The following is a 26,079-nucleotide window of genomic DNA, read 5'->3' on the forward strand; positions in this document are numbered from 1 at the left end:
ACTACGGTTAGGAGCTGCGGACTCTGCTCAGTCGACTAAATCCAACTGATAGAGCGTCCACAACGGCCATCAATGGCGCCCAATTCCCTCTTCTCATCCTCCATCTCGTCATCTCCACTCTCTCTTTCCCACAAACTTGGAAACCCATTTCCATGTCTTGTATTCAAAACTCATCCTCACAAACCTACTCTTATCACCTGCAAAACCACGGATTCAGAGACACAACGACAGAGACCAATCTCTGAACCTCATGTCTCCATCCCTAACATTGAGCTGGAAGGAACTGGTACGGCTGCGACGACTCGTGGCCAGCTATTTCTGGAACGTCAGCAATCCATGGCAGCCGCTGCGCTCGTTCTTGCTTCGGAGAAGAAGAAGAAAAAGGGGAAGAAGAGTCCAAAGCTTTCTTCTGCTATCGCTTGTTGTTATGGCTGTGGTGCTCCACTGCAGACTTCAGAAGTTGATGCCCCGGGTTATGTCAATCTTGAGACCTACGAATTGGTAATAGATCTTACTCTTCATTTGCTTGTCGATGTTTTAGAATTTGGTTTCTGAAGTATTGGTTTGTGGAACACGATGCGTTTGAAGAGTTACTTACCATTGCTTCCAAATTCCTATATTTGTTTGCAGAAGAAGAAGCACCGCCAGCTTAAAACTGTTCTTTGTGGGAGGTGTCGACTTCTTTCTCATGGACATATGGTAACTGCTGTTGGAGGAAATGGTGGTTATTCTGGAGGGAAGCAGTTTATTTCAGCGGAGGAGCTTAGGGAGAAGTTATCCCACTTACGTCATGAGAAGGCTTTGATAATTAAATTGGTAAGAACCGTGGGAAATATTTTGACTTGTCATTTATGTATGATCCGAGAGAGGTATAAGATGAAAATGCTTACGCTATCAACCTACCTCCATAAGAATTTAAATTTTGAGGGTTGGCTTCTCTGTCTCCCCCCCCCCCCCTCTCTTTCAAAAACATGGTGCAGATGTCAATGCCATTGTTGATTTAATGAAGCAGTTGTAGTCCATTACAATTGCCGAGTAAGACGCCATATATTGTCTAGGGTTACATTCACATTGAATGAAATTCTGCCAAAATACTTTTTGTTTTTGGTGGGATTTGAGGGGGTTGGTAAGTATTTGCTTGGAGGATGTTACTTTGCTGGCCAAATCTCTTAGTTTGTTGGTGTTTTGACAATGAAACTAGTTCATTTGGTAAGAAGGGGAAGTGGGAGGAAGATGGAGGACAGGGCTACATACCCATTAAAAAGCGACAGACTTGATTTTTCACCCTATCCCTACTAACTGATAGATACGATAAACTAAATTGATTCTAGTACTATTCCATCACATCCTGAACATTTGTTGAAGAGAAAGAGTCAGTACTACTGAGTACAGTGAAGTTATTTACAAAAAGTAACAGGTTATTATTGACTAAAATAAATTATTCTTTAAATTTTGATTTAGATAATAATGTAAGTTGACGTTACCCATAGCTAGTCCGCACCCTCATGTAGTTTAGTTGTCATAATAGTTTTGTTGTTTTAAAATATATAATGACCTAAGTAACAAGAACGAAGACATGGGCACTACTGTCTGACATGGAAATAAGGTGTGTGAAATAACACCTCCTATGGAGTTTTACAGGCTTAGAAAAGAAGCCAGCGACCAACATGGCAGAATTCTGAAAATTCAAGTGCTCTGTTCACACAGTTCAAGACCTTAGGGATGCTCTTAATGCTAGTTGTACTGATAGTATAAAGAATCTATGTACTATGGGAGGGAGCTAAGCCTAACTCCTAAGTACATGAAAAATAGTAATTTTGTCATGTTAGCTGACTTTGATATCAGAAAACTCCTGTCTTATTTGAAGAGCATGAGAAGCAAATAGATCAGCAAACTTATTTCCTTCTCTCTAGTTCTAGGTGGTCTTCTGGTAGTTTAGATGCATCAATGACATTTAATTACCAGCTTAGCCCAAGCAATGTTCAATTTTCCATCAAGATGGAAGTAAAGAGAATGCCAATCACACCAACTCTTTTTCTTTATGTAATTGTACATTGGCTATCCTATTAAATTAGATAGTCAGTTATTAATGAATTATAGAGGTATGTGCTAAGTAAAAATGCACATATCAACCATAAAGGTTATCATATTGACCACAAAGATTATTGGATTAACAAGGTAGAGTTGTCACTTCATCTATGATTGCATTTTTTTCGACTACGGTTGAGGGGGTATGTTTGAAAACTTTCACCATGTTTTCAATTTTATAATTTAAGTTTTGATTAAAAAAAAAGGGGGTATAGTAGAAGTAGTAGTTTGAGTTAATTAATGTAATGGTTGTTCTGAAATATTGAATTGAATCCATTGTACTGATTTCTCAGAAGTCTTATTTTTTAAAGAATTGCCTATGCTGTCAAAATCTTTCTACCATCATTTATTTTCCCATGGGAATCCTATTGTTTCTATTTTACTGTTGTTTTCTTTCTTCTAAAAAATAGTTCAAATAAACTTGCTATGTTGACGATGCCTCTGACTTTAGGTGCAAATTGGTTAATGTTGATAATGATGTCCTCTTGTTTATCTCCTCAATGATATGTAGGTTGATATTGTTGACTTTAATGGCAGTTTCTTGACACGAATACGTGATCTTGCTGGTGCAAATCCAATTATATTAGTTGTAACTAAGGTAATTCTCTCCATTTGTGGAAATTTATTTCCCTTATCTTAGTTGTTTTAGTTGCTTTCTTCTTCTTGTTTCTCCAATCAAAGACCCTGCCATAATTATTTCTTTCATTTTCATTAAGGTTGATCTCCTTCCAAAGGGGACTAATTTAAATTGCATTGGTGATTGGGTTGTGGAAGCGACCATGAAGAAAAAACTCAAGTAAGTGTCCTGCTTGTTGCATAGGCATTTTGTTTGCATATCAAATACACTATCTTTTGCCATGACTGGAATTTTTTAAGAAACTTTACAGGCTAAAGATTTTAAGACTTTTCCAATTAGGTAGTGTTCTTAAATGAAACTTGAGTCATGGCTCTGAATCCTGCTACTGTGTCATTTTCTCATTTTGATACAGCATTGATTTTTGTCATGTGGAAGCATTACATGTGGACTTCTAACAAGATTTGCATGAAATGTGTAATAAGTCATGCACAGTTATCTGTATCAAAATAGCATGCTGCAATGCTAAAGACATGAAACACAAGTATGCTTCAACATTTTGATAGGAACAACACAAGGATATAATCCACCTCCTTAACAGTGGGACCTCTTTGTTCTAATCCAGGTTATGAGCAAAGATAAAAAGGATATGTTTATGCTTTATAGAGAATCGATAAGAGCTTGAATAATGATTCCTACCAATTATTTTAACTCAAATTCACATATACAAGAAACTACTATCAAGTATAGGAAAAGAGTGGAGAAAAGTAGCTTTATTTTTCTCCCCGTTTTTCTATTTGTTGGGCACATGGCATGAGTAGACAACAAGCATAGAGTGTTATTGTTGTTGGCAACATCTTGGTCCTTTTAGAGCCAACTCATACTCACAAATGTGTATGGCATGGCTTAGATAGTTGGCATGATGAGGCGGACAGACTGGAAAGAAGGCAAAGCTTGAACGTCAAGTGCAGTGATTTGTAGGGAGATTGGCATGGTACGGAACCTTCATGAGACTTTTGAGTTGTCATTGATGGGGAATTAGTTGAAGCTCAAAACTAAAAGACCCTATTCCTATGAGTCAGCAGCTTCGCAATGCCTAAAGAATTGGGTCAATCCGAGTTCAGATGAGGAAGCTATGATCTCGAACGGAATTTTTATCCGCTGCTGTAACTGGATTGCTGCTGTGCGCATCGTGTGGCGCAGCAGCGGCCATGTGTGCACAGCGGCCCCCACTGTGCACACATGGCCTCTGCTGCGCTGCACGATGCGCACAGCAGCGCTCCAGTTACAGCGGCGGATAAAGGTCCTCTCGAACGCAGTTGTTGCACATCGTGCCCAGAATCTTGTTTCTGCACAAAGCATGACTTGATGGGAGTTTAGAGTTGACCTTCACGTGGAATTTGTGGAAGCTCAAAACATAAGGAATGTAGATCTTTGAGTCCTTTCCAATGTCGCTGGAATCAGATCAATCCAACATTGGGAGAGTGAGATATGACAATTTTCTCATTGGTGCACAAATCAGTAGAAGGTCAAACACGGAAAAAGTTCCAAATCGACAAGAAGGTGAATCTGAGAAGTCCATGTCTCTCTGAGAAGTTCAGGAAGAGCAAGATTTAACCATCTGACGCTGCAAGAATGCGGAACCCCGTTTTGGTGAAGAAGGGTCGCTGCTTGAGCCATGAGTCATTTTTTTAATCAACTCAAGTCTGTTTGCTCTTACTTATCCCCTTGGGATGTCAATAACTAAAATGAAAAAAAAAGGGAATGTCAATTGTTGTCCTTCAAAGAGAACATAGCTTGTCTCACTTCTTCAGGGGTCACCTCTTGAATCAGATCATGAGCTTGCTGATCATCTAACTTCCTTTCAAGGAGGTAGGGGTGCAGAGACAGCCAAGAGGTTTGCCTAGAAGCAGCTACCCTTGAAAGAGTGCGTAATAGTTCATTGAATGTAATAGTAGTTGAGGTTTGCTTTCTTACTTTGATTATTCTTGTAATCACTATCAAGTGGGTGCTTGGTAGATTACCTTTTCTTTTGTGGGTGCAAAAGATTGTAACTGGTGTAGGTGCTCCTGGGTCGTTGTAGCGATCAAAATAGTGTTAGTATATTGAGCAATATACGAAGCCTTTTTAGAGCGTTGCTCCGTTGATGTAGGCACATTGCCAAACTATGTAAAAATCTTGTTTCTTGTGGTGCGATTGTGTAGATATATTTGGAGTGTGTTTGATGCAGGATGGATTTGCACACCGGGTACACTTTACCTCATGTTTGTGAATGCATGTAGTTGAAAGGCAAGGTGTTGCATACGAGTAAGGTTCAAGAACTGGGAGCTGACACTGGTTTCGACCAGCCAAAAACCGAGATTTCCCACATTTTGACCATATCTTAGTTGAAACCTGGTACTTTCTCTAGGCTAACTCGAAATCTTGGTTTCGAAGCCCAAAAGTTGTTTTTGTTGTCCTGATTCATGTTGTGTTACCTATTTTTGACACTTTGAACCCAATACATGCATTAGTTTCACATAGAGAACACTCAAAATAATACTTGTGGTTTTGACCCAAGTTTGATAGTGTATATTGTTCTTGGACATGGTATCGAATAAGGCTTGACCGGAACATAACTCCTTCAATATAGATCAGATTTAAACAATCTTGGATTTGTTTGAAAGCTTTCCAACAAATCTAAGATTGCTTAAATCTAATTTATATTGAAGGAGTTATGTTCCGATCAAATTTAATTTGGTGTGCACGAATGTTGTTTAAAATCGCTCTAAATGGAATAAATTTTTAGACATCAAAACAAATGAATATTTTACCGCTCTTTTGGTTTTTAACAATGTTTTATCATATTAAGATTTATGGAATTTTTAGATTTGAGAAAAAATCCAGCATTTAAAAGTTGAAAATTGCACCTATCTTAAAAAATCCAGTTTTTGTTCTTTAATTGAGGGGTTGAATTTTTATCTTTTAGAATTTGATTTTTTAACTATTTTTATTGGATTCAAATAGGGGGGTATTTGCTTATTTATGCCAAATATCATCTAAGTAAACGTTTTTATTCATTTACTTAAGATATTATTCATAAATAAGTGTTTGTCCTGGTTTCGAGCCAGGTTTCCTCAAGTTTCGATGGGGATAAGTGAATTTATATAGGTGTTCAGGTCAAAACTTGTGAAATTACCGAAATATGGCCAAAACAGTGTCGAAACCATGCAAAACCCATCGAAACCTGGTCGAATTTAAATTCGACCCTTAACTCGTCTTGGTAGCCTGCGCAGTTTCGACCGAGTTCTTCTTCCATGCATGCAACTGTGTGTGATGGTTAAAAAGGTCAGCTCCAAGCAATCTGTTTTACTGCAATCAGTGTGTCTGTGTGATTAGTATCGTAACATAATTTTTAAGGGTCACTGATTCACCCCCTCTAAGTGACGTACTGGGACCATCACTATTACCATTCCTAAGTACAGGTTATGCATGTATGATACTTCACAAAACCTAATTTATGCTTTACAACATGCGTTGCATATTTTCTTTCAATAGATACTGTTATACAGTCTCGCAAAATGGAGTCATGATTTCAAATTTTCCAAAAAATTCTTGGATGGAACTGTAATAAAATATTGTCCTAAATTGTATGAGAATTCAACTCCTGTTATATCAATCTTAGATATATTAAATATTTTACCCTCTTTGACTCCATTTCTTCAAGCATGTCAACTGACGTTCAGATGTTATTCTTTCACCAACAAAAGCACTGCAGCCTAAGTATATCATTCTTTACAGTGTCCTCAGTGTTCACTTGACGAGTTCAAAGTCTTTGGTGGGAATTGCTGGAGTTGCTTCAGACATTCAGAAGGAGAAAAAGGTCCATAAATTCTCTATTGTATAATTATGACCTCATTTCTATGTTACTGCTTGCACTGAACAAGAAGCACAAATGCAAGTGATGCTCACAGGAACCACTTTAATCCATTATACTGAAGTATTACATTCTGTAAGCTGTAATAGCTGATTTTATATCTGATATTCAAGAAACTGTGTTCCTTAGATCATTTATTACTTATTGATTCTGAGGAGAAAATTATGCAGAAGTCCACATTACAAAATACCTGATATTGGCTTCTGAACTAAAGCATTTGTACAAACTTCACATAATCGGAGGATGTGGACTGTCCAGTATTCCATTCATTTGACATGTTTACTGTACATATATTCCATCTCAGGAACCTCATTGAGAAAATTATATAAAATCTTTAACAGATGGCAGTAATTACATTTTGGTTATTGATTTCCCATCCTTATTTTATTGTTCTTTATAATTTGTTTTACATGGGTTTGACGTTGGTGTCGGGTATGGTTATGTATCTAACAGTTGAATCTTCCTGACCATTAATTAGAGGATGCTGGGGCTTAGCTAATACAGATCTGCTGTTGGGTACCACCAGTAAATGGAAATGTCACACCTGACAATTGTTGATGTATACAATGACGCTGCCCTTCCTTAACTATTCAAGCTTTGAGGTGAAATGGTAGCGACCATGGTATCAAAGCAGGGAGGTCAAGTGTTCGACTCCTGGGAAGTGCATTGGAAGAGTTATCCCGAAATTTCTTCTCCCTCGATGCCGCGCGAAGGAAGTGCCATGTGAGCTCCACGTGCAAAGATCATGAAATCTTGACCTGCACGTGTGGGGGAGTGTGGATGTATACAATGACGCTCAAGGTTCTAAAACTAGGATCTCGGTACCAACTCGGTTTTGGGAAAAACCGTGTCGAGTCGAGATCTTGCCGAGTTGGTGCATTTTTTTTTCCCGACTCGAAGCCTCATCTTAGTGGGTTTTAGACCTAGTTTGGGTCTGAAACTTGGTATTCAGCCTATTTTAGGCCATTTAAACATAATGGCACTATCAGATTTTGCAAAAACAAAGTCCAAATATGAGTTTCACTTCGAACCATAGGTTGGTAGGCGTCAAGGGCGACGACGTACTAAAATACCCTACTCTACACATAGTTTAAAATGGTAGATGGGACATTAAAATGGTAGATGGGCCATTAAAAGAGTAGATGGGCATTAAAATGGTAGATGGGCCATTAAAAGAGTAGATGGGCATTAAAATGGTAGATGGGCCATTAAAAGGGTTGATGGGCATTAAAAGAGTAACTTAGGTGGGCATTAAAATGTTAGATGGGCCATTAAAAGGGTAAATGGGCATTAAAACTGGATCAAACTGAGATATCGACCCGAGATCTGAGATCTCGCGGAGATATGGACAAGATACCTCATAAAAATGGTTCAAAACGAGATCTCGAACCAAGATCCGAGGTCTCACACTTTTGGGACTCGCCTTACGTCTCGTCTCGTTTTTTCCAAAAACCGAGAAACTCTGCGAGATCTCGCGAGTTCTCGAACTATGATGGCGCTGCCCTTCCCTAACAGTTTGAGCTTGTATCCAAGAAACAAGATGGAAAGGTAAAAAAGCTAAGGTGTTAGATGACTTCAAACTTTGGTATTCAGGAGATCATAGTAATAGAAGCAGAGTGGGCATAATTGTGGGCAAAGATCTAAAGAATGATGTAGTAGAGGTCAAAAGATTGGGTGACAGGATTATATCCATCAAACTGGTTTTGCAAAAAGAGGTTGTCAATATTGTTTGCACTTATGCACCCCAAGTAGGACTGGATGAACGTAGTAAGCGTCAATTTTGGGAATACATGGATGATTTAATGCAGGGTTTTGGCCAAGATGAATCGATTATTATTGGAGGTGACCTAAATGGACATGTTGGGAGTGATCGTAGAGGATATGAAAGTGTCCATGGCATAGTTAGTAAATATGCATATTATATGTGTACCCGAACGTTTGAATGGAAAAGACGTCGTATTGCGTATAATACTTCAGAGTCGGATAAATATGCGTATTTTAAGGGTCGACGTATTATACTCGAATGAAACGCGTATAATACGCGTGTAATACGTTTTCATATATATATATATATAAACTAAAATCCATCTTAACTGTTAAACCAATTCTAAATTTCTAATAATAACCGTTAGATTAAAACCTCAAATCTACCATGTATCAAACTCTAGGCTCTTCGTCTTCTCCAGTGGAAAACCAAACCTTCAGCAGCTGGTTCCCCCCCTTCATTCTCTCTCTCTTCTTCCAGTTCTTGAGTTCTGCCGGCGATTGCAGCGGTGCTTCTTGCGTTCGTCAAGCCGGCGATTTAGTGGCTTATTCTTGTTGACCATTTCCTCTTCTCTGTGGTTGGTTTCTCTGGAATCAAAGCCTTCTCTAAATATCTGATTTGTTGGTAATAGATTTATCTTTGTTGATAAATTTTTAAATTTTGATATTGTTCTTCGTAAAGTCAAGGTATTATAAACCTATTGTTATTGTTGCTGCACCGTGACAATATGCTCCATCCAAGTCTGTTTCTGCAAGCATACTGCCCACTGATGAAAGTTTTATTCCATTATATATTCATGACCATTGATGTTATTTTAATTGGACTTTGTTTTGAAATGCCTTTATGCCCTTTTGAGTCCATGGTAATGGAGAAAACCCTCCTTCTCTCGTTTTGTTTCTTTATCTTTTTCATGGTAGTAGTTGGAATTGCACCATCAATTGTGCTGCAACTATTTAGCAAAATAAGAAAACCCAACAACACTAGTTTCATCCCACAACCCATCCTTCTCTCTCTCAGAGATCCCAGATAATGGTGAATCGAACCAGAAAATACTAAAGGGACAAGAAAAGAGAAGAACAAGAAGAACACAGAATTAATATATTGTTGTTCATCTAATATAATATATATATTTATAAGGAATCCTAACTGAAGAAACAGAATCACCTTTACAAATGAGATTAGGGAGATATTTAAGCCAATTAATTAAGGAATTGAAATGTGAAACCCAATTAAAGAAATACAGCTAATTGGATTATGCCTTTTTGTTTTCATTTCAACTGTTATTTTTTGGACTTTAACAGGGATATGAGCAATATTCATTTCAATCATCCATTTTGATTGGCCAGTCTAAGCCCTACAATAAAGAATGTAATGAATCTAGGCTTGTTAACCAATCAAACTATATATTTAGGCACATCAGTAAATGCTATTATTGTGTTTATTAGGTGTACATGTCTGTTGCATAGTGAATATGTCACACCCCCATCCCAATAAAGGATAAAATACTATAAAAGGGGTATGATAGGATGCTTACCAACATCCTAATCATTACCAGGATCTCGATGCAGTGGTCAACTCACAGTCTTAAACTAATATTAAATTACAGTAATATTAGAGTGCGGAAAGTAAAGGAATATTTCATTCCAAAAGATCAGAAATAAGCGGAAGCGTTACAAATACAAAGGATTCAAAGTCTACGTGATAGATAGTTTAATGTTTTACATTTCGACCCCCAAAAGGATTAACTAAAAACTGAAACAGTAGAAATACTACCAAATATATACAGTACTCATGATAAAAAAATAATAAAAGATATAATTGTGCCCTGCCCCAATGGCACAGTCCATGAGTGTACGCCATCATCAATATCCAAAATCACGAGCTCCGATCAGTCCACATCAAAAGAGGATTACCATCATACATCACCTGCATACAGCTAAAAAGGGTTGGGCAACGGGGGTAAGCTCCACTGAGCCCAGTGAGGGGATGGGGCATGCACAAACATACAATTCACACATAGTCCATGATGCATGTAAATGTTAATAGATTTTCCACCTAACAAACAGTCTAAGTCAAGTGTATGTTACTGTGATAACTCGGGAGACACTAAGGGTCACTTAACCTATCGCCCAAGGGAAACCTCAGTTATCACAAGGGAGCCTTCGCTGGTAGAAGCAATCAGACCACCTAGTGGCAGACCCCGATAGCCATCACTACCCCTAACCTGGCCTCTCCCACCTCCACAGGCAACAAGTGCTCAGACTATCCAACACATAAACCCCTGTTGGCAAGGGTCGTAGCATAAGAGAATAATAATCCTAGCCACAGATATACTACATGCAAGTCCTATCGTCCCGAAAGGTATTCTGGGTGAATCAACATCCCATTCCATCTAGTACCCGGGTAGCAGCACGGCACGGCGCATACAGATCAGGATGACAATCAATAATTCTCGTAAGCATTTCTGGGGTTCCGGCACCGGCATACCCGGCACCGTAACCCGATACAATGATGTAAAATAAACATATCCACATTGCACCAATTCGTATCCAACATAGTTTATATGCAAGAATGCAACATGTTAAGAATGGATGCAAGCATAAGAGTAGTCATATTATCTATATAGATATATATATAACAAGCCCAAACATCACCCAAAACCCACTCACCTGTTGTTCGATCACGGTTGAGGTATTTAATAAGGTTTGCCTCAGTACACGCTCTCTTGTACTGGTTAAGTAACCTAGGGATGTGTGAGAATAGTGGCAGAAGAGTGTAGGTGGGATCCCATGAGGATTCCCCAAGTGTTACTATTGTTAAGTTTGACAAAATACAACACAAACTTCTTAAGTCATTCACTTCCAATCTTCATCTCTATAGGTGTTATGGTTTTAGGCCCTTAAGAGGATCACATCAAGGTCCAACAAGACCATCAAGGCCTAGCCTAAGCATTAGTCTTGGGATTCACGGGTTTGGAATCACTTTAGGGTTTTCCAATTCTAGGATGAGGTCACAAGTCCCTTAGGACAGCAAGGGGGATTTTGAAGGTATCAAGGGTAGACCTTGGTACCTCGATAGGTCAATTAATTAATATATTTGGGGACAATTTAGGTGGTAATTAACCCCCAATAAGATTTATTAAGTCTTACACAAGCAGCCACAATGTGGGTGAAGTCACTGGATTAGAGTTATGTTCTAAAGTTGCTGTCAAAACACATCAGCTAGGTTTGGGCCCACTTTTGAGGGTCTTTTATTTGTATTGGGTCCACAGTTCCTTCATAGAAAATGTAGCCCTTTGAGTCTACTTTACAACGCAACTTGAATCACGTCGATGCGATATGTATAGACAAAGTTACAGACAAAATACTGAACAGCAGTCAAGCTGTCAACTACGGATGGATTCACGAACGGATCCACTTGTGTGAATCCGCCCGTGCATCCGTTCGAACCCTGAGACACACCTGAGAGGGGCAGATCCACGGAAGGATGCATGATTGTGAGTCCGTCGCTGAGTCCGTTCGCAGCAGGAATGAGTTTTTCAACTCCGAACTTCATCCAAATTGATCCCCAAGGCCCCCAATGGCTTCAAGGGCTTGTAGGGATGGCTTCTAAGGTTCATTAGGGTCCTAATAACCCTAATGACACAATGAATCAAGGCATCTATGATCCATACCCAATTCCTCAACCCAAACTTGGGTTTTTGGGTGAAATCCCTAAGTTTTCATGGCTTGGGTTGTATAGTACACCATTGGGAGGATTAAGGGTGTGCAATGGCACCCAAAGTGACTAAGAACAAGCCTCACATAAGGGCATTGAGTCCCGAGTAGAATCCAAGGTCATCCCCAACCCCCAAAATCTAAAACCCTAAGCTAATAAATAGAGAAATAGAGAGGGAGAGTTGGAAATATAACTTACCACCAATAGGGAAATAAGATCCAAGGCTAGGTGAGCCCCCTTGACCTCATTCCTTCACCTTCTTCTTCTCCTCTTCCTTTCTTTCCTTTTCTTCTTCTCCTTCTCCCTTCTTTTCCTTCCTTTTCTTCTTTCCTTCTCCGGACAGCAAGAGGGGAGGACAGCAGCTTCTTCTCTTCTCCCTTCCCTTCTCTTCTTCTTCTTCCTTTCCTTTTCTCCTCTCCTTCCCACGTTTTCAGCAATTGGAGAAATGAGGAAAAGCTTAAGAGCTTCCTCCTTTTATGATTAAAATGGACCTTAGGGTCCGTTTACCTAGGTCCTTAAACCCCAAAATCTATTTTAACTCAAGTTGGGCCTTAAGGCCAGTTTGGCTAAGGTTCTTAGGTCCAATTAGTTAGGGTATGTTTGGCTTAGCTTAAGGCCCAAAAATGTGTTTTAGTCTAGGGCTTGTTTGGCTAGGGTCTCTTAGTTGTAACTTAAGGCCTGTTTGGGTAGGGTAGCTTAAAAGTTCATTTAACAAGAAACACATCTAAAGCTAGTTTTAGAATAAAACATGGGCCTTAAGGTCCGTTTGGTTTCTCATTAAAACCTTAAGTGCTAAGGTCTTAAGTCTTGTTTGGTTTAGGCCTTTACCACAAAAACTCATTAAAATCATATTTGGGCCTTGTGGCCCCACATACAAGGTCCAAAAATGCAAAAGAAGGTAAGGGTGGGGGTCCACCATGTCCGGGGACCTAACCACGATGTCTGGAGCACAGGCACGTGGGCCCTACATGAGAAAACATATAAAACCAGCATGACAGCACGGACGGATTATCGGACGGATTCACCAGTAGTGGATCCGTTCATGGTTCCGTTCCTGCTGTCAAGGCCGAAATCAACAGTAGGGGATATGGGGCTTTGACCCGCACTTCAAGGACTTCAAGGGGAGTATGTATACCAAAAATTTAGGGTTCAAAGCTTACCCATTGTGTAGTCCACTCGCCCATCAAGGTGTGAATACAATCATTGTGTTTGAGCTTTCCCCTTGACTGTTACGGTCCAAGGTCACAGGAGTTGATCGTTGGCATTGGCATCGTGGCGACACCCGTCAGCAAAATTTCAATTTGGCTTGGGATATTAGGGTGTATTTTGGGCGTGGGTGTAACAGAATATATGCCCGTATTTTTGCTCTCGGATTTTTACAGAGCAACCGTATTATACACGTATTAAACACAAATCGTATTATTGCCGTACCGTATTATTGTGCCGGATTTTTTGCAAAGTATTATTGTCGTATAATCCGTATGACTGCCGTACGTATCCGTTCCCGTATTATTGCCGTTCCCGAACTACTAACTATGGTCCATGGCGGTTACGGGGTTGGGGAGAGGAACGACGAGGAAACCTCAATCCTAGACTTTGCGGTAGGTTATGATCTTCCCATTGTGAACACTTTCTTTGAAAAAAGAGAGGAGCACTTAGTTACCTATAAAAGTGGGAATCATACCAGCCAAATAGATTTCTTCCTAATAAGAAGGGCAAACAGAATGGCATGTAAGGACTGTAAGGTTATCTCTGGGGAGAGCCTAACAACCCAACATAGACTGGTGGTCCTGGATTTGTGCCTCAGTGCTCAGAAGGGTAGAAGGAGGGAACCTAAGCCACCCTAAGATAAGATGGTGAAAATTAAAAGGGGAGTCTTTAAGGACATTTACTGATAATGTCGACAAACAAGGAAAGTGGGACTTTGTGGGCGACACCAATGTGATGTGGAACGAGATGATGAGTTGTATTAAGAAAGTAGCAAAAGATGTGCTAGGGGAAGCAAAGGGTAGTCGTCAGGCCCCTAGGTAGACTTGGTGGTGGAACGATGAGGTCCAAGTTGCCATTAAGACTAAGAAAGATTGTTTTAAGACTTGGCAAAGGACTAACGATACGAAAGATAAAAAGAGGTATAATGGTGCCCAAAATGAAGCTAGGAAGATTGTGGGGATGGGTAGGGCGAAGAAATACAAGGATCTTTATATCAACCTAAACACAAAAGAAGGGGAAAAAACTATGTATAAGATAGCTAAGATTAGATAAAGAAAGAGTAGAGATCTCGATCAGGTGAGGATGAAAGAGTGTTGGTAAGGGATGAAGACATTGTTAAGAGTTGGGATGAGATGTGAACTACTAAATGGAGATATGTTGAGTAGAATTGACAGAAAGATGAAAACAGGCAAGACACCAGGCCTAGATGAGATTCCAATAGAACTGTGGGGTTTATTGGTTAACAAATCTGTTTAACAGGATTATGGACACACGAAAGATGCCAGATGAATGGAGGAGAAGCATTGTAGTCCCGATCTACAAAAATAAAGGTGATATCCAAAACTGCAATAACTATAGAAGCATAAAGCTAATGAGCGATACTATGAAACTTTGGGAGAAGGTTATTAAAGCCCGTTTGAGAAGAGAGACTCATATCGTCGTCAGGTAGATCCATGATAGAAGCTATCTACTTATTGAGGAGGCTCATGGAAAGATATAGTGATAGCAAGACGGTTCTCCAAATGGTCTTTGTTGACCTGGAAAAAGCCTATGATCGAGTCCCTAGAGATTTAATCTAGCATGTTCTAGTGAAGAGGGGTCTCGAGTAAATAAGTAGATGTAATTTAAGATATGTATGAGGTAGTGGTGACTAGTTTGAGATCCACGAGAGGTCAAGGTAAGGAATTCCCAATTACAATTGGGTTACATCAGGGATCAACTCTAAGTCTTTACCTATTTGCGCTTATCATGGACGAACTAACTAAGAGCATTCAAGACGAGGTCCCTTGGTGTATGCTCTTCGCCGATGATATCATTTTGGTGGATAAGAAAAAAGAAGGGATTAACGCTAAGTTAGAGCTATGGAGATCAACCTTGGAAACAAAAGACTTTAAGATTAGTAGAATGAAGGAGTATTTGATGTGTAACTTTAGTGACACTCTCTATGGTGGATACTGACATGGTACGAATTGAGGAAAGAGATATCGCAAAGTGACTATTTTAGATTTCTGGGGTCAATCATAAATAAAGAAGATGACATAGAGGATGATGTTTTATAGAGAATTAAAGTGGGATGGATGAAGTGGAGAGGTGCATCCGTAGTGCTACGCGACTGACGTATTCCTTTAAAGCTTAAAGAAAAATTCTATATGAGTGTTGTACGATTGGCTTTGATGTATGGGGCAGATTGTTGGGCAGTTAAGAAATGCCATATTGAGAAGCTATGTGTAGCAGAGATGAGGATGTGCAGAAAAACTAGGAAGGATAAAGTACGGAATGAACGTATTAGAGCTGACTTGGGAGTTGCCCCAATCAATGACAAGCTTCGAGAGAGTTGTTTGAGGTGGTATGGTCATGTGCAACGGAGGCCTATGGACGCCCCAGTAAGGAGGAGTGATATGATTATGATTGAAGGCGCTAAAAGAACTAGGGGCAGGCCTAAAGTGACCATAGGAGAAGTTGTGAGGAAGGACATGCATAGTCTAGGTCTTGTACCAAGTATGACCTTGGATAGAGCCTGTTGGAGGGCAAGGATCCATCTAGCAATCCCCATTAAGCTGAGATTCTCTTGACTTGCTGGGTTGTGCATCTTTCCTCAAACTCTCATATTTCATCTTTCTTTCTCTTTTTATTTTCCATCTTTCATTTATCATTTCCCATTTTCCATTTCTCATTTCATTCCACATTCCTCTTTCTCATCTCTTCATTCCCCTTTTTTTGTTTAGACCTCAGTTTTTCCCTACTTTGTTTTGTTTGGATCCATGTAGCCGACCCCATTAAGTTGGGATAACGCTGAGTTTTCTGTTGTTGTTCTTGTTGGTAGCGAACAACAATTATATACAACTTCCAAGTAAGCAAGCAAGTTAATATTCTAGATGCATTGATTATTTTTCTCAACTCAACACAACTCAGCCTTATCCCTACTAAACGGGGTTGGCTACATGGAACCTTTTTCTCCAATCAGCTCTATTCAAAGTCATACTTGTTATTAGTCTTAAGCTATGCGTTTCTTTCCTCACCATTTCTCTTAGAGTCATTTTAAGTTCACCCCTATCTCTTTTGGCTCCTTCAATCTAAATCAAATCACCCCTCTGTACTGGAGCATTCAAAGACCTCTGTTGCACATGTCCATGCCACCTCAAATGACTTTCTCGCAACTTATCACGTATCAGAGCTACTCCTAAATTAGCTCTAATTTGTTTATTCCTTAAACCAAAAAAAAATAATAAAATTTGTTTATTGCTTATTTTATCTTTTCAAGTTTTACCACTCATCCATCTCAATGTCCTCATTTCAGATACACTAAGTTTGTTTAGATGTTGTTTCTTCACTGCCCAACATTCAGCTTCATACATCATTGCTGATCCATACCACTCATGCATCCATTATTTATTCCATTTAACAAAAAAAATAAAATTAAGTGACAGGGTTTGCAGTCTCAAACTTGCCAATTGCAACATGGCATCAAGAAATCCAGTGTGATGGTGTACTAAATATCTAGAATATGTAAGGTTAAAAGGGTATGAACTTGTAGAAAAATTCTAGTCCATTGTTTAAGTTGGTGTATCTTCAAATAAAGGCTACATAATAATCGAAAAAAGTTCAACATGAGAAATTGGGTATAAATTTGAAGGATGTAACACATTCTCCACACCCATACCCTTGTCATCTTGTGTTCTTTGGGTAAATTGAAGGGCCCTGTTACCTCAGTTTATGATATCATATTTGGCAATTGGAGGTCATTAATGAAGATGGATATATGGTTCTAAGTAAAGCATCGTAGGAGGTGACTTGATCAAGTGTAGTTCCAAAACTGTCAATTATGACAACCACTCAGAATAGAGGAACAGATGGGTGATGATTGCGAGTGTCCCCGACTTTATTTAGTCATCATCATTCGATTCCTCATTCTTATGATTTGGGTTTGATTACGTAACCTTGTTTTGGCATTCTACTAAAACTAGGACTTAAGATTCATGCATGGGGATTTGGCAAAACTTTATTCTGGCTGCCGACCTGATGTACATTCCATCCATAGTTGTCAAGGCGTCGCCCAGGCTACGCCTTGGCTCCCAGGCGCATTGGTCGCCTTATTGGTGTTGCCTTGCGTTCAAGCCCCCTCCAATGCCTTGGGTCGCCTAGACGCCGTGACAACTATGATTCCATCTGGTCTTTTGAATGGTAATGCAACACGAGCTTGCCATTGGTGGCTTTTCTCGTTATCTTATATTTTTGAGAAATTAGTGCCTTTGCCATTGCAATGATAATTCTTAAGATTCAAGAAATCTGAGATATAAAATATCTTTGAGAATATAGGATGAACCCACCTAGTATTATCTTAGCCTCAACTTGCGTGCTGCTTTTTGGAATGAAGACAAAGGGAGTAGTAAGTCATGGAAGGAGTATGGGAAGACAAACACCGGTGCTTTCTGAAGGAGGAGGTCTGGGTTATAAAATATTATGCCTCTTTTGTTACTAGCCGTTCAAAGATTCTTTTCAAGAACAGGGAGGGAGTACAGTGGATGAAGTGATGTATGTCTTAATAATATCAATTGAAGGGAATGGTAGCTCCTGGTTCCACGATTCATTGGGATGTAGTCCTCCTATTGATGAGGTGGCTGATGCAAAGTTGATTATCAGTTTAATTGAAAGATTTGATTAATAGTTATGGAAATTGGTTGTTATATAAGACTGAGAACTTACTCCTACAGAAAAAGTAAGAAATACATTTTCTTATTTGATTTCTGATGGTGTCTGGTTTAGAAGTTTAACCTGCATCATGCCTTACAGTGAAGTTGAATTATTGCTTGGGCAGTGAAGTTGTTTCTAATGATACCAAAGCATTTAAACAGCAAAGGTTAGACTTTACCTGTGATTTTTGAAATAATTTGTCACAAAACCATCTTTGATCAGTTTGCTAGAAACATTGGATCTCTGTGTCTAGATTTCACCTGTAGACTTCTTTGTTCTAGAATAGCACTATCCCATCTCAAGGTTATAACTGGGAACATTGAACGATTCCAATAATGGATGTACTAGACTGGAATTTTTTTTTTAATGATATTGGTGCAAAGTATCCGTTGAAGCTCTAGCTCTTTGATTAGGTATAAAAGTAGTTCCTCAAAAATCTTCAAAATATTGCTGTTATTAGTGAGATTTTGCAGACAGAATGGTCATTATAATTCATGTTTTCCAAATCTAACGTATGGGCAGCATTGAGTAGCTAAGAACGGCAGGTTTTATGAGTTGCGTATTGACTTCTATTTTGTTTATTTCCTCAATAGTATCTAGTCTTAAGAAAGAGCTTGAGAAACTATTGGTTTTTTATTTTTTGAATCAAATTTGTCCAAATTTATTCTCGGTAGTTGAATTCTTAATGATCACCACGAGACTTTGTCTTCCATCAATTTTATCATTCATTTGCAGCAATCTGCTCTTTTAGTTATATTTAAGATTTCAGTCAGTTTTTTTTGGGAGATTCAGGATTCATGAATATCCAGATTTGTCTTATCTTAGTTCTGATGGCTTGATGTTGTTATCTCTATATTTTGACATGAAACAGTATCATTCTGAACACTGACAGTAAAATTTGCTGTGCAGGGGCGGGATGTCTACATCCTGGTTAGTAGGCTCCTGAATTGCAAAGCTTGAAGTTAATGTGCAAAGTATTTTTTGTCACCAAATTCTGGTTCCTGCTAGTCTATATTTCCCTGAGATGTCATGGCATTATTGGCTTCATTTTAAATTCTTTTGTTGCTCTATTTACATGGATCATGGTGTGAAAAAGGAAGAGATTTTATTTTTTTTATGTATATATGGTATTTTGACTCTTAAGATCAGATGCTTATTTCTTTTTCATTTTTTTTTCCAGTTTCATGGACATCATATCAATTCTCTTTATGCAATTGTTGTGCCACATCTTGCACTTGTTTGCTCCTGCAATCTCCACCGTCTGAGATTTGTTTATTGGATACTTCTAGCTTTATTTGACTGAGTGTTCATTTTGTATTTCCACTTTTGGTAGTTAGCATAGTAATTATACTTGTCTTCTTTATGATGAAACACAAATCTTTTAGTGGCTTTCATTTGATTTTTCTTTTTCAAGAGAAAGGGTTGATTCTTAGGAAGACGGTGTCAATGGGAATACAATTCCTTTTTCTTCTCTTATGGTTGCATTTACTTGTTCACATGATCCTGTGTGGCAAGGTTCCATGCCTGGACGTGTGCATATGCTAGGTTGTCGATGCAACTTGCAAGGGCCTTACGGGTCACGTGTCAATTTACACATTTGTAACACAATAGGGTCTCATTATGTTTTGAGTATTTTTTAACTATTTCTAAGGGATGTTTTGTGTAGATGCTTTTTTACTTAATCTAGCCATCTAGGTTTCATCTTGGTAATATATTTTAAGTAATTTATTAGCCAGATATGCATAAGAATATGGTCACTAAAGATGTTTTGGTTTCCAAGGAGTGCTTCATGTTTCCTGGAATACCATATCATGGAACAAATTGGCAAGCTAGTGCATTTTCAATTTATCCCCCCAAAGAATTGTCCAGTCTTAAGTGGTTCAATTATATGTTTTTGGAAGCTGGAGCATCAATATTGGTTTCTTTAACCCGTCTCTTGGGTTGAAGAAGTGGGAATTCTTGGAGGTTTTATTTTATTAGTAGTTGTTTAGTATTTTTGTATAGAATAACTTGCAATGTCATAATCATATATCAAAAACTTGCAATGGAATGCAAACTTGTATGAATTACTATTAGATGAAAATTTTCCAAGTGGAGTTGCTTCTAGATGCTAAGAGTGTCAACTCACCGGGCAAAGAGGGTAAAGAATGTGAAATTTTGTTCATAAAGGATTCACTCCACTAATCTCTCTTACTTATTCTTTTCCTTAATATAATTTTCTTACAAAGAAATGAAAAGAAAAGAATGTGAACCTCGAGGCCTTTGAAAGGGAAAAAATAAAAGAAAAAAAGGTCAGTACCTCTCCGTCAAGTAGTTCAAACCTGTTGCAAGACTTGGATAGAGTTTCTTAGTACAATTCCATTTACTTGTGGTATGCTTGACTATTTGCACGAAGTATATCATTCGACAAATTAATATGCATCTTTTAATCATCTTAATGAAGGTTGTATTGCAAAGTCAAATTCTGTATTTAACCTAAATTCACATCTGGTGTCTTTCTGGTATGAAATTTGGGATTCACATATTGGAAGGGTCATGCAATTTATTTACATAATTAATAGATAATAAAAATACTTAAAGTAACCTATTTTTTACTCATCCTCAATTTGTTGTATTGACGATATATAGATGCTCCTGCTGCATTTCTAGCCTTAAGAGTAGGTGCCTTTCTTTTCCCCCTCCACCTCAAGGAAATATCATGAACTTCATAATGATGCAGTTGTTTTTGCACTTCTACTTAGTCATGGCTTTTAACCTTCTTAGACCTTATGATGAAACATTAACAACAGTAGTTCCTTTTATTTCATTTACTTTGCTTGTTTTGTTTCCCCACTGTTTACTTATGCTCAAACTCAATGTCTCCTTGTTTCAAGGTTTAGCTGTCATTGGAGCCTGCTTTCAACTTGTTCTGTGCTTCTCTCTGTTTGTATGGTATATATAGGAATTCTCATTCTTGCTTATTACAGGGGTCAGCTAATGTTGGAAAATCGGCATTCATCAATGCTTTACTGAGTAAGTGTTATTCAGTTTATGCTCTAGATAAAAAACTTCCTTCCAGTTCTTCTTCCCGATTTTTTAATTGCCAAGTCTCCCTTGGGAAAGTTGCAAACTATCAATATGGAAAAAAGAAAAAGGGAATTCTCAACCTCTGTACTTATATCCTATTTTGTGAAAAAAAATTAGAGATGATGGCAGAAAAGGATCCAGTAGCTGCAGCAGCACGAAAATACAAACCAATCCAATCTGCTGTTCCTGGAACTACCTTAGGCCCAATCCAAATTGATGCTTTCGTAGGAGGGGTATGTTCCTTTATCTAAATATTGGAAGTGACTGGGAATATGTTTTTAGCTTTCCTATTGCTTTGACCATGTTTCTATTCTTGCTTGTGTGTTAACATTTATGTTTTCAGATCTCACAATATCACCATATCCTTTGTATTCACCTAGTAATCTGAGACTAATTAATGTTTTATCATATGGTTTTTCCTCCCAAAACTAGAACCATGACAACTTTTTCTTTGATATACTTCAGAAATTGTTTGACACACCTGGAGTGCATCTCCACCATAAGCAAGCAGCAGTTATCCATTCAGAGGATCTACCTGCCCTTGCTCCTCGAAGTCGTCTCAGGGGTCAATCATTCCCTGTATGTTTTTCTTTTTCTCCTTTTTTCTTCATCATTAAAACTTCCTTGAACAACTTCACTTTGATTATTATTGGAATGCTCAGGTAACTTCTCATGAGAGAAATGGTGAAATCAAAGGGAATGGCTTGAATGGATACTCACTATTTTGGGGAGGTCTTGTCAGAATTGATGTCTTAAAGGTTTCTATTAAAATAGTGAATTTTATTTTATAGCCAGAATGTTTCTCCAGTTTCTACTTGTGTTTTGGTTGCAAACTTATGGTGCACGAAATTTCAGGTACATCCATTGACACATTTGACATTTTATGGACCCAAGGCACTGCAGATTCATATGGTACCTACTGTTGAAGCAAGCGACTTTTACCAGGTAAGGTTATTATTCTTTGTATGGTTTTATTTTAATTGTTAAATTCTGACCTACTTTATTGGGTTGCTTGCATTTCATCCTAATTAATTCTAGTTCTTGTTATCTTATTCTTAACCAAAATGATTTCGAGTGTTTGATAATCCTGGTTGCTTTGCTGAAAAATCTTCTCCTGGACTCTGAATATAATTGCGCAACTGTGCCCTTGTAACCAATATAATCCATGTACTGTTGAATTCTGTCTTCTCATTTGTCAGGAAACCTTTTTCTCCAGAAAGATATCCCTTGTTCTTGTTCATAAGCTTTTCCATGTGTAGATGGTTGCTGGCCTAAAACTAGTTCTGATTTTCTTGAAGGTGGAGTTGAATGCATGTGAGGTTCTTTCACGTGCTTATTGTTGTCATGACATGATTCTCTGGAATGCAAGCTTTCATGATAAATTTTGTTGGCAATGAGTGTTCCAGGCATAAACAACTTGGCTATTTGCATAGCTTCAGGATGGTCATGACAGTTTTAGTTTGCGAGGGCTGCAGTCTCTTTCATTTCATGTGTAGCATGATCTTGTGTATTTACTTAGCAACCGTAGAGTCATGAAAAAAATAGTGATGACCTTCACATGCATATTTGGGGTCAATTTTATTTTTCATGCCCCACATTTTAGTTTATAATTCAGTTTGACTCTGGTATATGGAGTCCAGCCAGTTCCCTAGTTTATTGACTTACTTACTCTTTTCTTTTTCCTTCGAGCTTCTTTGGTTGCGCCCAAATATGCAAGTATTATTTGCAACTCTTTTTTTAACACTTGTTTCCCTTTCCTCTTGTACCACCAAGTTCCCAGAGTGGGAGGGGAATTCTACTTTCCTTGTTGCACTGCAGGTTATTGGAAGTATAGAAATGAAGATAGAAGCTAATCGAGTAGTTGATTCTCTTTGTGGACATGACTAAGAATGATTGGAAGATTACTGAGTGTTTTAACACAGTAATGATAAGAGATAATTGTAATGATAAAATTTCTGAATGTTGCATTTTGATGTATTTAGGATTGTTGTTTTGTTTTTTCTATTGAGTCTCCCTGGAATCATTATGTGATCTTGAGAGGAAGTCTGCAACTTGATTACTAGAATCATAATTTACACATTGGACTGCATGAGTGTGCATAGATTGTTTGCTTTGTAAGTAGATAGATGCTCATTTTTTATTCTCTTATGCTGATGCGTATATGGATGGATATCTCAATATGCTTTGATTGTTCCAGCGGGAAGTTGGAGTTCTGTTGACACCACCAACTGGGAAACAAAGTGCTGACAACTGGGCTGGACTTCAAACAGTACAAGAATTGCAGATAAAAATTGAAGATCAGAAGAGGTACGATTGATTCTCTCGCATTTTATGGTGTGAAAGTCTTATGTTTTCCTCTTCAAGCTGCGTTGCTGCGCATAGAGGACTATTTTTGTGGCTATGGAAGTGAGTTTAAGGTAGGTTTCGTGACGGAGTATCTTGCAAGTTATGTATTGAAAGTCTTCCATTCTAGCATCATATTCTTCCAGGTAGTGGGGAGGAAAGCATAGGAAGTGATACTGAATGGTTTTAAACGCTGCAACCATTTGTAGCGACAAACTGAGTGAGTTATTATCCCACGTGTGTGCTCAGTAGTTCCCTGTACACTGTCTAATTGTGTCTGTCCCAACCAATGAACATATTCATGTGGCAAGCTCAAATTAATTGGAAGTAGCTCTTACAATCGTTGAAAATATTCATTTAGCCATAATCAGTCTTAGCTGACGTATAGGTGCTCTGTTTTTAGTCATAGACTCCCTGTAATTGTCAGGTAAAAACTTGGTAGTGTGGGGTTCTTTGTCTGACGGTTCAAAGGATATCTCTGGACCAGCCCAAATATCTGGCACATTGCAGTTCAGATCGGGCTGAAAGTTTGCAGACAGGTAGATCCCAAGGTCCCCTGGTGATCGAGTTTCAATCTTAAATGAGTTGTCCAAGTGGCAAGATAACATATTAAAAATCCAGAGGTGCATGGGTGCATCGCAATACATACAGTTGGACTACAGAGAAGGTGCATACTTGGGAATATATATGATTAAATACAAGTTAGAAATTAGACGAGTAGCCACTCTGACCAATTTTTTATTTATAAGAAAAGGTAGGTATTGCCAATCACCTTCCACATGGCACAATTAGGTGGACAGTCCATAGATTCCCATCTGTTCCAGGAAACCTTTTGCCAAAACTCCAGTGTTTAGATTATTTGAGTTGACATTAGTTTCTTCACTAGCTTCACTACTTTCTCTTTATTCTGGGTTGTAGAAAATGATATTAATCTAGCTTATTTATTTCATTGGCCAACTGATAAATGTAGGGCAGGTATCCTAAAAAGCACAGATTGGTAGATCCCATCTTTTGTACTCATGTTGTATTTTGGGCTTTGCAAAATACTGAGAGGGAAAAATCAAATTCATCTGGACCACACATTTGATGTGGTGTGAAATTTGACGTGTGGACAATATTGAGGGCCTTCTATCTATCCTAGAGTAGGATCAGTTGCCGTCCACTTGGCTCGTTCAGGCTGCCTGTCCTGCTACACCTACTAAAACAGTCACTTAAAGAACCTTCTAAAAGGAAAAATACTAAATTAGGATTTATTATATTGCAATGAACTTGTTCGTTGTTCCTTATAATAGTAATTAATCTCTCTTCCCTTAATTAGCCAACAATATGTGGTGCTATTAGACTATAAAATACAATTTCTTACTGGTACTAACAATCCATTAAAATGGATGGTAAGGTTCTACTTGAGGTCTTCATTATAACAAGTTAGTTTATAATCTTTTTCTTTTGATTGAAAAGCTAGTATTTAATCTTACTTGTTTCTTTTACTATTTGTCAGGCCTGCATGTGATGTTGCCATCTCAGGTCTAGGTTGGATAACTGTGGAGCCAATAAACAAACTGCTTGAGAGTTCTGATTTATCAAGTCCTGAGGAGTACGCAGAACAGTTGCATTTGGCTGTTCATGTTCCAAAGCCAGTTGAGATTTTTGTTCGGCCTTCCATCCCTGTGGGCAAGACTGGAGAAGAGTGGTATGAGTACAGAGATTTGACAGAGAAGGAAGAGGAATTGAGGCCCAAATGGTATTTTTGATATTGTCAAATCTGTACTTTCCAATGCTGTATAAATCAATTTTGGCGTCAATGTTCCTGTTTGAATATCATTTGTAATTATGTGTACGAGTCAGTTTAGTTCTCAGTGAGGTATTTCTTGTACCATTGTGAGAGGGGATGAAAGTTCACTTCATCAGTAGGAAGATATTCGGCTTCCCAAGATAAAAGGTTGGTTAGGCATGGATTTCATTACAGAAAAGAATGAGTCTCTTCTCACGAATTGATTTGTCTTTCAAATTTTGGTTCCCCCATAGCTTTCAAGCTGAACCGTGGGGGTTAGGGATTGGGATCCTCTGCTGCTGCCTGCTCATGCGGCCGGTGTACAGCCTCACAGAGGCAGGGCGTGGACTCCACCCAGGCAGGGTGCTCGGGCCTGTGTGAGGCTGCATGCCGGCCGCACGGGCAGGCATCAGCAAAGGATCCAAATTGGAGGGTTAGCCCTTAGCCACCAGGGCCTAGCTGGTACAAGGAGGTGGTGCTTTCAAAGACTGGAAGGGGGTCTATAATCCACAAGAAGCCCAATAATTGTGTTGAAATTGGTGATGATGAGAGGGAGTATGTGAGAGATCACTAAATGGATTTTAGTCCCCCAATCATATGTAATAGGGTTAAAGAAGAAAAGGAAATTTGAAACTATGGTAAATGATGGAATTTGATAATTTTTTATTCTAATATGTAATAAAGTTTCGGGCCTCACATGTAATAAAGTCATTCCCTTCCTTTCCCACTCCCTCCAGAAAAAATTGTGAGACCTAGGAGAATGGTGGGGTGGGATAAATGGTTGCCTTGTAGGTAAACAAGTTTCCTTGGTTTTCCACTCACGCAACTAAACACCTGCCATGTATCGATATTGATTGTGAGCAATACGGTTACCTGTTTTTTTTTTTTTTTAAATTTTTTATGAAAGTGTAATCACACAAACCACACACAAATACCAA

At 38.5% G+C, this 26,079-nt stretch overlaps 1 protein-coding gene and 1 long non-coding RNA gene across 3 annotated transcripts; one reads left to right on the plus strand and one right to left on the minus strand.

Annotated features, from left to right (window-relative positions):
* Positions 1-25,198, plus strand: LOC122664231 (NO-associated protein 1, chloroplastic/mitochondrial). Of its 2 annotated transcripts, none has more exons than XM_043859965.1 (13): positions 1-501; positions 631-816; positions 2,600-2,686; positions 2,805-2,884; positions 6,443-6,524; positions 18,871-18,891; positions 20,928-20,973; positions 21,145-21,260; positions 21,493-21,606; positions 21,690-21,785; positions 21,883-21,939; positions 23,225-23,334; positions 24,869-25,198. In XM_043859965.1, the coding sequence occupies exons 1-13, from the start codon at positions 73-75 to the stop codon at positions 25,119-25,121; spliced, it is 1,677 nt and encodes a 558-aa protein (XP_043715900.1). In that variant the 5' UTR covers positions 1-72; the 3' UTR covers positions 25,122-25,198. The 2 variants fall into 2 exon arrangements, with proteins under 2 accessions (XP_043715900.1, XP_043715899.1); XM_043859964.1 differs by having other exon boundaries at positions 2-501; positions 21,883-21,972.
* On the minus strand, positions 21,612-21,972 carry LOC122664234. The gene is made up of 2 exons (XR_006333314.1): positions 21,887-21,972; positions 21,612-21,789 (listed from the first exon to the last, which is right to left on the minus strand). It is a non-coding gene; the product is annotated as an uncharacterized LOC122664234 (long non-coding RNA).
* Positions 25,199-26,079: the final 881 nt, after the last annotated feature.

This window comes from Telopea speciosissima, chromosome 6, assembly GCF_018873765.1.
Source record: "Telopea speciosissima isolate NSW1024214 ecotype Mountain lineage chromosome 6, Tspe_v1, whole genome shotgun sequence".
Classification (NCBI taxonomy): Eukaryota; Viridiplantae; Streptophyta; class Magnoliopsida; order Proteales; family Proteaceae; genus Telopea; species Telopea speciosissima.

What these genes read in the sequence shown, in the direction of transcription:
- LOC122664231 (XM_043859964.1), top strand. Translation starts at nt 73, where the DNA reads ATGGCGCCCAATTCCCTCTTCTCATCCTCCATCTCGTCATCTCCACTC. An exon ending in ATTCATCAATGCTTTACTGA is followed by an intron (nt 20,974 to 21,144) that starts GTAAGTGTTATT and finishes AAAAAAAATTAG; the next exon opens with AGATGATGGCAGAAAAGGAT. An exon ending in TCAGGGGTCAATCATTCCCT is followed by an intron (nt 21,607 to 21,689) that starts GTATGTTTTTCT and finishes TGGAATGCTCAG; the next exon opens with GTAACTTCTCATGAGAGAAA.